The sequence below is a fragment of the Exophiala aquamarina genome (genome assembly GCF_000709125.1).
Source record: "Exophiala aquamarina CBS 119918 chromosome Unknown aczIA-supercont1.2, whole genome shotgun sequence".
Lineage (NCBI taxonomy): Eukaryota > Fungi > Ascomycota > Eurotiomycetes > Chaetothyriales > Herpotrichiellaceae > Exophiala > Exophiala aquamarina.
This window is the reverse complement of record NW_013550586.1, coordinates 1,484,503-1,497,569: the sequence shown is the minus strand read 5'-3', so window position 1 is coordinate 1,497,569 and position 13,067 is coordinate 1,484,503. Positions and strand designations below refer to the sequence as shown.

Sequence of the window (13,067 nt, the reverse complement as noted above, 5' to 3'; positions counted from 1 at the left end):
GCAAGGCTGATCGATCGTCAAAAGGGTTCAATGCCTCACATGATGTCTTCCTGATGTTCAATTGGTGTTGGCTTCGGCGATCAAGATCAATAGGAATGTGTCTTGACCCAAGTGGAAATTATTCTACTTTTCGAAGTCTGAATACGGTTCTTCATCGGGCTAATGGGCCTATGATCTAAAGCCCTTAGCTCTACGGGATACCGTCCAAGTTTCCGACCCTGGAGGACCTCGGTTGTCGATGATAACACACCAATCAATACCAACATGTACGGATGAACTGCCGGATAAACACAGGATCTGAAAGCGTAGCCTACGCCGTCGCTATCCGAGCTATCTCGAATCGCTCTTTGTTTTCCGAAGATCTCTATGCCAGTCATGTCCTGAATTTTGCAGGAGCTGTGTACCAGTTCATTGAGGCCATATCAACAGCGCATCGCTTCCCCGGTTGGTTCCACATTCTAGATAAGAATCCACCAATCTTGTCTTGTTCCAAAATCCACCGGCTTATGGCAAACGGTAAACACGGCATGTTGTCCGAGATTACAGCCAATGGGAAACAATCCAATAATTCCTCGCAATCAATTCCCCACAGAACGGGATGTCGAAGTGGTGTGCGAATCAACGAAGAGTTGAGTACTCCGAATTGTACACCATCAATAGCCGGATTGGATTTGAGAGGGGCATATGCTACCCCGAAAGAGAGGGCCTTGCAAAAACCACGTCGAGGGCCATCTAATTATGTAGACGGGTTCACAACCGCCATTTGCCACCGCATTTCCCCACGCCCAGTGACATTCTCCATATATCACACGCAATTCCTCATCCCAGACATCTAAAGTTTCGCTCCTCTGACTTATATCTGTCACTTCTCCACATCTCCTCTTTTAGCTCTGAGGAAATTTACGAAACGGCTTCAGCATCGTTTAGACGTCAGTCACCATGGCGCCTCCTACTGCAACGTACACAGAAACTACCACGCCCTCGGCGGGATATGATAAACCAGATTCACAACCCGCGGGCACTGCCACCAACGAACCCAATCTAACCCAACATGGCGCTGAAGCAAAGATGCAGTTCTTTCCCTCGCCACCTAAATTCGCCGATAAACTCGAGGAGCGCCAGTACTTGAAGGAACGCCTGGCACTGGCCTTCCGCATCTTTGGGAAATACGGATTCGACGAAGGTGTCGCGGGCCATATTACCATGCGGGATCCGGTTGACCCTCATACCTTCTGGGTGAATCCATTTGGCCTTGCATTCTCCTTGATCAAAGCCTCGGACCTTATTCTTGTCGACCATGAAGGGAAAGTCATTGATGGTGGACCTAACCGTCTACTCAACACTGCCGCCTACATGATCCACGCTGCGGTGCACAAGGCGCGTCCGGATGTTCTCTGTGCGGCCCATTCTCACAGCATCTACGGCCGCTCATTCTGCGCCTTGGGTCGACCAATCGACATCATCACCCAGGATAGCTGTGCCTTCTACAACGACCTTGCCGTATATAGGCAATTTAAGGGTGTGGTGCTCGCGAAGGAAGAAGGGGAAAACATTGCCAAAGCTGTCGGAAACAAGAAGGCCTGCCTTCTACAGAATCACGGTCTCTTGACCGTCGGTCAGACCATCGAGGCTGCTATCTTCTGGTTCGTGAGCCTGGAAAAGTGCTGCCACGCCCAGCTCATGGCCGATGCTGCGGCAGCCGGTCGAAACGAAGCCACCATCAAGATCGATGAGGAGGACGCTGCTTTCACATACAAGGCTGTCGGCACACCCAGAGCCGGATGGTTCAGCGCAAAGCCATTATTCGACCTCATGGCAAAAGAAGTGGGCGATGACTATAAGAATTAAATTGAGATGAGGTGGCATATTTGCTACTTCCATCAGTAACTTTGATAATGTATATCACGATACAAAAGGGAGTTTTTCATATAGCTTCAAGTCCAAATTAAGATGACCGTTGCTGCTGGACGTTTTCCTTGCCTGGATGGAATGCCTTGGGTGTTGTGAGCTTTTGCAACATACTCGCTGAACCCCGAGTTCAGCGTCATCTTGTGGTGGCCTTGCGCCCTTCCGAAGAACCCTGGCCTCACACATGCTAGACTTACTGGCATATTAGTGGCATACCCATTGCGCTATACAGACAGAAGCACCACCCAGTCCTCAATGCTGGATAACAGGCCCCAGTTGTGTCTCGGAACGGAAACGAGGGGAACTTTTCGTGAGTGCGGGGTCATCCTGGTGCACGCCTACTTCCAGCCCGAGGTCAACTGCTTCATCAATGCGAGTTAAAGGTCGGCGATCACGATTCCATGTGATGACCGGATGCCTAGGTACGTACGAGACGAAGACGAAGACGAATTGCAGATCTGGTAAGTACCCTAAATCCAAGTCTGGAACCAATTACGAGTTGATGGTAGCCACCTTCTGCTGAGTAAGGACTGCATCATGGCCAGTGGTCTTGGGAACCACCAATGCCTGCCACTTATTTTTCACGAACCCGCACGCCGATACGAGTGTTCATCCTAGCACTCTTATTCAAGGATCTTGCTGAAAGCGTTAGTGTATGTTTTGGACGAGGTCAGTGGTGTGAGTAAACAATGAACATCTATATTAAAGCGAATAGACCATCGCACCCGTTATAATTTTGCGGTTCGTGCTACCTGCCAGAGCACCGCCCGCCAGGCCGTTCTAGTTCTTTCTTTGTTAGACAACCTCGAATCGAACTACCTCTTTTCTATACATTGGTGCGCTAACATTCTTGATTCGATGGCGTCGAAGCTATCAATCGTGTCATTGCTTGTGTTGCTCGCCCCCCTTTCGTACCAGCTCTTCTTCCGAGATCTATTTTTCGCAACCCTCGGATGGGGCCGTGTGATTCTTCCAGTCTCGGCCTTTCCATACAAATGTCATAGAATCACAGGAGATCAAAATGTCCAGGCCTGTGAGGACATGTGGTTGGATGAGAAATCGAGGACGTTGTTTCTCGCCTGTTCGGACGCGTTGTCTAGAAAAGAGTGGAATCCAAAGTAAGCTTGTACCTGGAATGCCCGTAGACCAAGAGATCTACCTCGCAGTTGGTCCTTTCCTAGATCAATGCATACTCGTGAGCTACAGTTTCCGCCAATACTGATTGATGATGTAGTGTTCACCGTTTGAACGCATCTGGACGGGGTCTGAACGATCACATTGTTGCCATGAACATCGATAACCCCGCAACTGCTGGAGGTTTCACGTACCGTGTCCTCAAAACTCCAGGATTTGGTGGTATTGCTGGCGATGGGACAATCAACGTCATGGGGATGACAGGCACCACGTCTGCGGATGGCTCAGACATCAATCTTTGGCTGATCAATAACCGTCCATCTGTCGATGCTGCCACTGGAGAAGTGCTTGACAATGCAATCGTCGGAGCAAACTCGACCATTGATGTCTTCTCCACTACTCCCGGGGCAGAATCCATGAAACATGTCAAGACCTTCGCCAACCCTCAAATTGCAACACCTAACAATCTCGCCGTCCAGAAAGATGGTGGCTTCTTTTTCACAAACGATCACGGACTTCATAAACTTGGCTTGGTGAGTATGACCTGTCGAATTCCTTGATGCTGCTAGTACGAAGATGTTGACTCACACATTTATCTTGTAGCAACACCAGCTTTCTCCTGTTCTAGGTACTGGCGATCTCTCATATTGTTCAGCAGAGGGCGCCTGCAGGAAGCTGGAAGGCGGTTTCAAGTTTCCGAATGGACTTCTCCTTGGAAGCGACGGCCTCGTTTATGTTCCTGGAGCCGTGGTGGGAGGAATAACCGTTTTCAAGCCTGGAGCGGGTGGCTCGGTCACGAAAGTTCACTATATCGATCTTAACTACCCAATTGACAACCTTTCCGAAGATGCGAATGGCGATCTTTATGCAGCAGCAATGCCGAAAGTACTTGCTGGCGTCGCAAGTTTGGATGACCCAGTGCATGGGCCAATTCCGCCTGCGACAGTCTGGAGAGTGAGGCGATTGAACCGGGAGGCCAGGGACAAGTATGAGTATTCATTGACGAAAATCATTGAGGACCGAGATGGAGAGGTGCTCCCATTCACAACGACCGTTATTCACGACGCTTCCACGGGAAGACTGTTCATGATTGGTAGGATCTAGTGGTGGTCTATTGGTCCAATAATCTGCTAATCAGCTTTTGCAGGTGTTGTCGCAGAGTTTATAACTGTATGCGATCCAGTTTGAGGGTGTGCTGATTGCAGGCATTGAGGTACCAAGGTTTGAGTGCAACATGCTCTCATCTGCTTGCAGGGTGTTTGTCTGCTATTCATGCGACCGGAACTCGAAGATTTCATGTGAAGTGTCTTGCACCAGGCGGCACCTCGGACCTTCAGTTCTTGACGGGGGGGGGCACAGGTATAGACTGATTCAATAGTGAAGGACCTGAACACACCATTGCTATGACGAAATGATGCCTTATCTCTACTGATAAAGGGATCAAGGCGTCAAGATATGCGTTCCGGTGCATCGTTCACAACGACCATCGACGTCACAGAAAGGCCCATATCCAGATGGATTGACAGGGGAACGGCCCTCTTTGGGCTGCTTCTGTGGCACGTCAAGCTCAAACAAGCCCTGGATGGCGGCATGTCGGTGACTGATGCCCCCGACTTTCCGTCATCCACTTTTTGAAGTTTCAAACCTTGTGTCTGTCTGGACTCGTGAATCTGACAGCGTCAGAACAGATAGGCAGATCAACCATACCGAGTATCTCTCTCCATCAAACCCCTACTGCTGGAGCCAGGTAACCAGGATGATTGACTACCATTCTTGGGGTTGGGGCCCAGTCGAAATGTCCCTATCCCAACTTTAGAGCAGTAATATCAAGGCCAGGACTATGATGTGCTTGATATGATAGAGACGCCCGTACGCCAGTGTTATGTAGCCAACCAGGAAGGACAAACCGTTCTCGGGCACCGAGCGGTCTTTGATCATGGCGACTGGTCCTAGTCAGCCGCAAGCAGGTCTGATCAGAACCCTCCAAAAGCGTCGTTCTCTGGGGAATAGGTCACTTGTAAGGCCACCTCGTCAGTCACTTTTTCGCCGCCTGGCCATCCTGGTCCCTCCAACTTGGCAAGCCACCTTCGTAGCAGGGCCAGTCAGTAGAAGGGAGGGGCTTCGCTTCTAGTGCCAGCTTGAAGCTGAGATAGACGGGAAGGGAACATGGGGTTTGGGCTTGTGCTGCTGGGTTGTACCATACAAACCGTGTGCCCTGACGTGCTAGCTCTACTAGCCGGAGCTCAACGCGGGCCTTGTTCATGCAGACCTATAATACATATATGGGAGGGGGCGCGGCCAGTGTCAGCCCTGTTCTTGAAACATATTTATCGCTGTTCGCACTCATATTGCTGCTCCGTGCTCATTAATTACTCTTGCAATTCAGGCATTACCTAGTCTCACCAAGGAGCCCAAAATCCGCCCAAAAGCATTCACAAAACCACACTTGCCGCAACCTGTTTAGGCTTACCGTCGGCCTGGTACAGTACTAAAAGGAACTCCGTCTCGTACAGCACCACCTTTTCCCCTCCATCGTCCGGACTCCATACCCTCCCTTGTCAGCAGCCTCAGCAAAGACCTAATCTCGAGGTCGGCCAGCCAAACTCGCCTCTTTTCCCTGTAGCCAGAGATTGCATAACACATCGCACTGCCTACCTCCCTGCCCCCTCCTACTCTCCTACATCCCCCTCCCCCACCTCCACGACAACCATCACCACTATCAACACCACCGCAAAGATGTCTGCCGGAGCCCCCCCACCACCAACTATCACGGTAAACGCACCGGCCGCAGCGGCCGCCCCGGCACCAACGCCCGCGATATCCTCTCAAGCCCCCGTGCCCCCAGCCTCCACCTCCCCCGTAACAGAGCGCCCGAAGAAACCCACGCTCGTGCAGTCCTGCTACCTGTGCGACGAGCAGAACCCAGGCGACTTCAGCCCGACAACGAAATACCTCGAGACGTGCCTGCTGTGCTCGCGCCATTTCTGCCCCATCCACAAGTCCGAGCAGTGGGACTCGGTCTGCAACATCAATCATTCGCAGTACTACAAGCAGTGCCTCGCAAAGGCGCGCGCCGAGCTGCAGTCCCAGGGCACAGACGTCAACCAGGCGGGCAACCGCAGCGTTGCCGAGATGTTGATCAACGAGGGCATTTATCCCAGTCTGGGCGAGCGGGAGAAGGCCATTTTCTCGACGAGTCCGGTCGATACCAGTAAGTTTTGGCCCTCCCCGGCCCAGAAAGCTGGAAACAGCCCCTTCGAAAGTGTGCTTGAGGACGTGGCCGCTAATCATTTCGTGCCTGTGTGCAAATAGAAACGGTCCAAGAACTCGAGACATACCGCAGCCTCGATGCTGCGCTGACGGGATCCAGCACCAAGGCGAGAAACCAGCTGATTGAAGAGCGGGATGTTTTGGACGCTGACATTGCGGTTTGAGCGGCCCTTGCATGCGCATGCGAGCAGCTTTTCCATCTGCTCTGGCGGTGTAGTCCAGTCCAGTGCACTGCGGCGCTCAACTCGATATGCACATGGTCCATGTTTGTCCCTCATGGAGATGAGACACAGAAGCGGTCTCAGAAGAATACCCAACTTGGAGGTGCGATGACGGTGGCGAGGCCTTTTATGCCATGCTGCATGCCCGCTTCGGATCAAGATATCGGTCTTGCACTAATCAAGTGGAAATACATACAAATGATGAGATAGTAGGGCAGAAAAGCCGAATACGGCGATCAGGATCATGGACCAGAAGCATTTCGCGTTGTTCACGAGTTTCATTTCTGATGTGACTGTTAACACCACGAGGATAAGACAATGTCCGCGTGCAAGAGCTACACTCTTGGCTGTGCAGTTACTCCTGTACGGTGCATTTCCCAACCCGCCCAGTTGAACGAACTCATGGCTTCTGGCGTAAGGCCCAACCTGGGATCCATGGCCTACTCTGAGCAAACCCGACACCACGCAAAATTGATACGTAAATTCCCCATCCAGTGTAGATTTCTTTGGTGAACGCCAATCCCCTAACGCTTAGACGCACACAATTGCTTCCAAAACGCCCATGGCTCTCTGCCCTTCACGCTCAAAGACACCAACCACTCGCTCAGCTTCGTTCCTGAGACCTCGCTCCGCTTCACCTGCAACGAATTCTATCCATTCTTGCACAGTCATATTGGTCTCTTTGTCACTCAAGGTCCCACCGCCAAGGGCGAATAAATCGGCTGGTTGGGGGGTGCTTGGTTCTAATAACATTTCAATATCAAGAGGTTCCCAGGTCGTGGTTGGCTCTCCTGGGGAAGAAAACGCAACTGGAACCGTTTGTGGAGGGGGAGGTCGAATAGACGCTGGTCGTGAACTTGGTGGAGCATTTTCAATATCTGATGGTGACGACGGGCTCACTACAATTCGCGACCTGCTTGTCCTTAGAGGTGTCGCTGCAGACCTGGTTGGCGATATCCGTGTTCCGAGTCTGGCAGGTGTAGGTGATTTCCCTGGAGGCGGCTCCACCGGGCTGAGTCGCGTTGGAATATCGCCAATCCCTGGACTTCGGGGCATGCTTGGATATTCTACATCAACACGAGGAGTGGTAACTGGGCTAGGTAGTGATTGCGGTGGGATTGTGATAGCTTGTTCCAGCTCAACCTCTGCAGCTGGCCTCTCTTCTGATTGTTTTGATTGAGATTGTTCTGGAATGGTCTGCTCTTGTGGCTCTTGTGTCTCTTCAAGCTCGGCTTGTTGTCTCTTGGCCTTCGTGGCTCTGGTTGTTTTAGTTCGTTTCGCCTTCGTCGCTTTTGGCTTTCCTGTCGCTTTTCTCTTTCCTTTTGTGGTCGCTGTAGAAGCAGTCGACATCACGGATTGAATTGAGACACCGCTAGTGTCTATCGACTCGTCAAGATCTGGAATGTTGTTCAAGCTTGGAGCGTCGGAAAGCACTGTTGCATTGACAGACTGAGTCGATAATCTAGTGGAGGCCTTTGATGCTCGGGAGGATTTGGATGCGCGACCTTTCTTTGCTCGGGGGCGCTTTATGGGTGCCGTTGTGCCTGCGAAATGGAAAAAAGGGCAGTCGGGAGATCTGCGGTAGTGCTCGTTGAACGGATTGTCTTTGGGCTCCCAGCCGTCAAGCGACAACTTGCAGTGGATACAGCTCACAAAGTCATCGCTTTCGGTCGTTGGTGCATAGTGCCAGCCAGCCTCAACCATCTTTTCTATCTTGCAGGTCCATCCGCGCTTAGATTCATGGGGCCAACCTATCGAAAAGGTGGCTCTTCTAGCGTCTACATACAGCTGTCCTGTAGGGTCTTCCATTGTATTTACATCTGTAGTGGTGTCTTGTCCAAGGCTCATCAGGATTGCCCAGCCGCAGTCACTAGAATGTGTCACATGCTCTTGAATCGGATCATCATCGGCCTCCCAGCCATCGAGTGACCTATCGCACAGGTAGCACATGGCGTTATCATTGCTGGTGGGTAATGGTTTGTAGTAGAAACCTGCTTTCGCTAGGTCTTCGGCGGTGGGGGTTTTGTGAGGCCATCCTAGCTTTGATCGTTTCGAAGGAGGTTCGAAGGTTGCAAGGCGTGCTTCTAGGGTTGAGAACTCCATCTTGGTGTATTGCTGTTGAGATTGGAAGTTGAAGTCCTCTGGTATGGCACGAGTAGTATCGTCGTTTGTTTTGTTGTTACTGGATTCGACCATTATTGACCTTTAGCCGCGTCGGCCTTGGCAGATGACATAACGCGGAGATTCACCCCTCGCCAGACTTTCCGCATCTGGCTGAGCATGCAACTGGCTGCCACTAACAGCACTTGTCCTTCCTCATCCTCCATCCATTGCTTTACTCGTAAATCTCTTCCGCTACTCACTACAAGTCTAGACACGTACATCTTATGGTGAATGGTGACAAAAAGACGCTATACGGCGTCCCTACGATAGTTCACCTCCTTCACTTGGCTTCATCTAGGCTGGCCATATCTATGCACTTTCAAGCCTAACAGTTTTATCAATCTAGACTAACCCAAGCTAGGTCCACAATGCAAGCCAATACGACCGAACTAGCTTCTTCGTTTCCATCCATAGCTTTTACACTTGCAATCTGCTATCAAGAGTTGGTGACTCGAAAGCAGCCTGCCATCTTTAGCCCTTGGCTTCAAAGAATTATGGTAGAGCCACCAGGTGCCGTGTCCTATCGACTTTGTTTCTCGAACCGTACCAACACGATTGAAGGTGAAGCAAAGCCTTAGCAGGCATCGGAGTATTCAGTGCTGTTTTTCAGCTTCCCGGACGAAAAGAAACGCCCATCACGGTGTGTGGTTGCTCCCAAATATCATGTCGCTTCTCTAGGGAAAGTGATGGTATCTACTCTGGCGCCAAGGTGCAACTTTCTCGAAGCATTGAATCAATTGTCCTCAATAAGAATATCAACCGGATGTCTTAGGAGAAGGTGAGCACCTTGTCATTTGACTTTCAACCATTTAGTGCTATGTGCCAAGAAGACACGGCACCATATAATAATGTTATAGGAGGTTTTTTCTGTCTTTGCTGCTCTAGAGCACCTCGTTTCAGACTCGGTGGGCTTTGCGTCTTTCTTTTACAGATATACCACCGTCCTTGGAGCCCTTGCCTTTCCTGCCCTTGAACTTTCTCTGTATGCCACAAGCTGCAGCGCAGGCAACCACTACTTTTGCCCGGTCGTTCTCAAGATTCGTATTTCCACGAATGCAGACATCTTCCTATCATGCCACATCACGGCCTTGCTCTCTTCCTCCCATTCTTTGGAGTGTTGCTCTACCAGATACAAGAGTCAAGACATGCTATACGCCATTGGGTGAAAATCGCAATAAGCAATTAGGCTACGCGGATGGCTATTCTTATGCTGCATGTGATAATGTTGCAGAGCACTCTATGTGTTGTGTGATCGGCTATGGCAAAGGACATTTTGGAGGCGGACTTCTGCAGGCCAGATGGGTTATGCTATAACCCCAACCATGATCAATATTAGCGGGAGAGTTGTACAGATCCTAGCTGGCAGCACCCGGGATGCATTAAGCTCTTCATAAACGGAACCGGCTTTGACGGCGAAAAGCCAGCAACAGACGGTAAGTGCTATTATGGAAATATTTGGAATGCATCTGACCTGTGGCAAAGGCAATCTACCACTAAGCGATGTTCTCGTCACCCCTTGCCTTGGTGGAAGTTACTGCTCTGGAAATGGTGCATCAGTTACACAGTGCTGTGAGAGCGGCCAGTGCCTGTACATCTCGGATGCAAAACAGGTTGACAAGAATCCAAACACACCTGTCAAAGCTTCGTCAACCGGCTCTGCGTTACAACCTGGCCAGACCATTATCTACCCGGAGAAGGATGGCCTTACTTCGGGTGCAGGCATTGGCATTGGGCTCGTTATTGGGATAGTCGTGTCCCTCGCTGCCGTTGGCGTCGTCTTTTTCCTTTGGCGAAAGAGAAGGTTTAGGCATGTTTCTTCCGACCAGAATGTCTCCAGCGAGCCACCTGCAGAACAACCAATACAAGAAAAGATAGAATTGCAACGACTTCCACAGTTGTTCGAAATTGTGGGAGATTCCGCAAGCAAAACAGAACTATCAGTAATCTCGGATAGAGCGTCCCGTGTCGAGCTTGCTTGGCAAGTTTTACTCATCGATTGATTGTAGCTGACTCAAGCCTTGCACGAAGGGCAAATATATAGTACGAAAAATACTGTCGCAGTGCTAAATCGTCAGTAGCCGTCATCTATCAACAAATTCTCTTCACACTCACCATCACAATACCTTGAGTCACTCCAACTGCCTCTAGAGTGAATGTTTGCACTTTCAAAACCAGCCTGCACTGCTCCCTTTTGACCTTTACTTCTCACCCTTATCTCCCTCCACTTTCATTTTCATTTCTTCCATGAGCCTCATCTTCCGCCTCAGTGGAAGGGCCCAGATATCCTCGTCGTTGCTCAACACAGATGGCAAACCGTTCCACCCCGGTCATCTGGTGTAAAGACGCTCGAAGAACTCTCCGCCTCGAAGTCCATGGAGTTACTTCTGCAATCAGATGTCATTCAATTGGCTCAGACGTCGAACTGGATTTGAGTGGGACTGAAATTGGTTGGAAAAACCAGATCACTCTTCATGAGCGTATCTCATCACCACTACTTCTCCATCGAATCCGAGATAAGTTCGGGCCGCCACCGCTATTCCGCGATTGGACCGGTCATGGTTTGGATATGAACCTGCATGGCTAGTAGCATTCTTTCATCCCGCTAGAGGCTGGCTGGCGATGGGGGATGTTGACGGGACGGCTCAGCTGTGCTTCCGCGGCTCGAAAGAAGCCAACGACGCTGCACTGAAGCTAATCAATCTTCTGACATCAGGTCGGCCGCGAAGGTTCTTGCTTGAAAAGGGGTCTAAGGGCATAACGGTACTAAATACTTCATGGATTCACACCTCGGAGCCTCAGTCGAATTCACAATGTTCAAACGCAAGTGGGAATTCCGAGTTTGGCGTTCAGGTATTTTGGAGTGATAGCACCACTCAACTCACTGTCGGCCTCAATGAACTTGCTACAACTTCTAAGGTCAGGCTTGGCCCTGGGATCTTGTGTGAAAGCCGCGTGATCAGGCAGACGGGCGATTGAGTGCTAGCGAGTGCTTTGACCAGTACCTTTTGCACGTCAACATACAATGAAAATAATCACCATTGACTTTGACCCATCTGCGTCTTGCAGAAACCTTGCATCCCTGTTCCGACAACACAGGACTATGAAGACATACTTCGTTGGAACTCGTGATTCTATGCTCGACACCACTTGAGTATATATGACACTTTCTATTTGTGCATTCGTTAGGTCCTAGCTAAAACTTGATCAGTAGCCTTCAGCGCCGAGGGCCTTGTACACCGCCTTGAGATACTTCTCGGAGTTAACATTTCCAAGAATTCCCGCATGCATCTTGTTCATGGTGTAGGACAGAGTGACTTTCCGATCAAGATCCATGAGGATGATACTTCCTCCCCATCCACCCCAGAAGCAAACCTTGCCCTTGGGTAGCCACGACACCGACTCGCTTGTTCCGCCACCCGTGAGGCCATATCCAGTGCCGAAGCGGAGGGGAACACCAACGACCAAGTCGGTCCCGTTGGCCTGCTCCTCGAAGATCTTCTCAATCGTCTGTGGTGAGAGAAGTTTGACACCGTCGAGGGTACCGCCCAAGGTAATTGCGCTTAGTATGCGGACTAGCGATCGTGCGTTGGCCGTGCCGTTGACTCCAGCCATGTCTGTTTTGCGGAAGCCTGGTGTCATTGCAACAGTTGCATCCATTGGCGGGTTCCCCAGACTCCTCACTGTTGGACTGTCCTGGGGCAGAGAGGCAAAGTCCATTGGCATAGGTGGCGGTGGGATGACCGGTGAAATACGTGGCCAGTCCTTCTCAAGCGCGCCAATTTGAAAGTCTGCTCCCAAGGGCCCAGCAATTTCCTCGGCCACGAATTGCTTCAACGGCTTTCCAGTTGCGCGTCTGGTCAACTCCCCGATAAGATGGCCCATGTTCACGGCGTGATACCCGCTTGCAGTCCCGGGTGGCCAGAAAGGCGCCTGCGCCGCCAGCTTTGGGACAGCAGTGGACAAGTCTTGGACACTTTCGGCCGTCATATCTTCCTTCCATCCAGACACGCCAGACGTATGGGAGAGGAAGTGACGGACGAGAACACCTTCTTTACCATTCTGGGCGAACTCAGGCCAGTATTTCGAGACTGGTGCGTCGAGGTCAAGCTGACCTCGATCTACTTGCATCAACGCAGCTAGTGCTGCGACAGTCTTGGTGGATGACCAGACATTGACGACGGTGTCCTTTTCCCACGGTTTGGTACGTGCCTCGTCGAAAAAGCCTCCCCAGAGGTCGACAACGTTCTTGCCATCCACGTTGAGGCAAATCGAAGCACCAAGCTCGTCCCCAGAAGCAATTTGCTCCTCTAGAAGAGCACGGAGATTATCAAATGGTGCGTCGGCATGACCTTGAACCTTAGCCATGGTGAG

At 50.9% G+C, this 13,067-nt stretch overlaps 5 protein-coding genes across 5 annotated transcripts; 3 read left to right on the top strand and 2 right to left on the bottom strand.

Moving 5' to 3' along the window:
• Positions 1 to 939: 939 nt before the first annotated feature.
• Positions 940 to 1,848, top strand: A1O9_02362 (uncharacterized protein; the record flags this gene model as incomplete). Its single annotated transcript, XM_013407936.1, has 1 exon — positions 940 to 1,848. One exon carries the CDS (start codon positions 940 to 942, stop codon positions 1,846 to 1,848), a length of 909 nt encoding a protein of 302 aa, XP_013263390.1.
• Positions 1,849 to 2,766: 918 nt separating this feature from the next.
• A1O9_02361 (uncharacterized protein) lies at positions 2,767 to 4,146 on the top strand (the record flags this gene model as incomplete). The annotated part of the gene is made up of 3 exons (XM_013407935.1): positions 2,767 to 3,026; positions 3,143 to 3,575; positions 3,646 to 4,146. The coding sequence occupies 3 exons, from the start codon at positions 2,767 to 2,769 to the stop codon at positions 4,144 to 4,146; spliced, it is 1,194 nt and encodes a 397-aa protein (XP_013263389.1).
• Positions 4,147 to 5,778: 1,632 nt separating this feature from the next.
• On the top strand, positions 5,779 to 6,476 carry A1O9_02360 (uncharacterized protein; the record flags this gene model as incomplete). The annotated part of the gene is made up of 2 exons (XM_013407934.1): positions 5,779 to 6,253; positions 6,355 to 6,476. The coding sequence occupies 2 exons, from the start codon at positions 5,779 to 5,781 to the stop codon at positions 6,474 to 6,476; spliced, it is 597 nt and encodes a 198-aa protein (XP_013263388.1).
• A 588-nt stretch (positions 6,477 to 7,064) lies between these two features.
• On the bottom strand, positions 7,065 to 8,636 carry A1O9_02359 (uncharacterized protein; the record flags this gene model as incomplete). Its single annotated transcript, XM_013407933.1, has 1 exon — positions 7,065 to 8,636. One exon carries the CDS (start codon positions 8,634 to 8,636, stop codon positions 7,065 to 7,067), a length of 1,572 nt encoding a protein of 523 aa, XP_013263387.1.
• Positions 8,637 to 11,900: 3,264 nt separating this feature from the next.
• A1O9_02358 (beta-lactamase) lies at positions 11,901 to 13,061 on the bottom strand (the record flags this gene model as incomplete). The annotated part of the gene is made up of 1 exon (XM_013407932.1): positions 11,901 to 13,061. The coding sequence occupies one exon, from the start codon at positions 13,059 to 13,061 to the stop codon at positions 11,901 to 11,903; it is 1,161 nt and encodes a 386-aa protein (XP_013263386.1).
• Between the last annotated feature and the right edge of the window lie 6 nt (positions 13,062 to 13,067).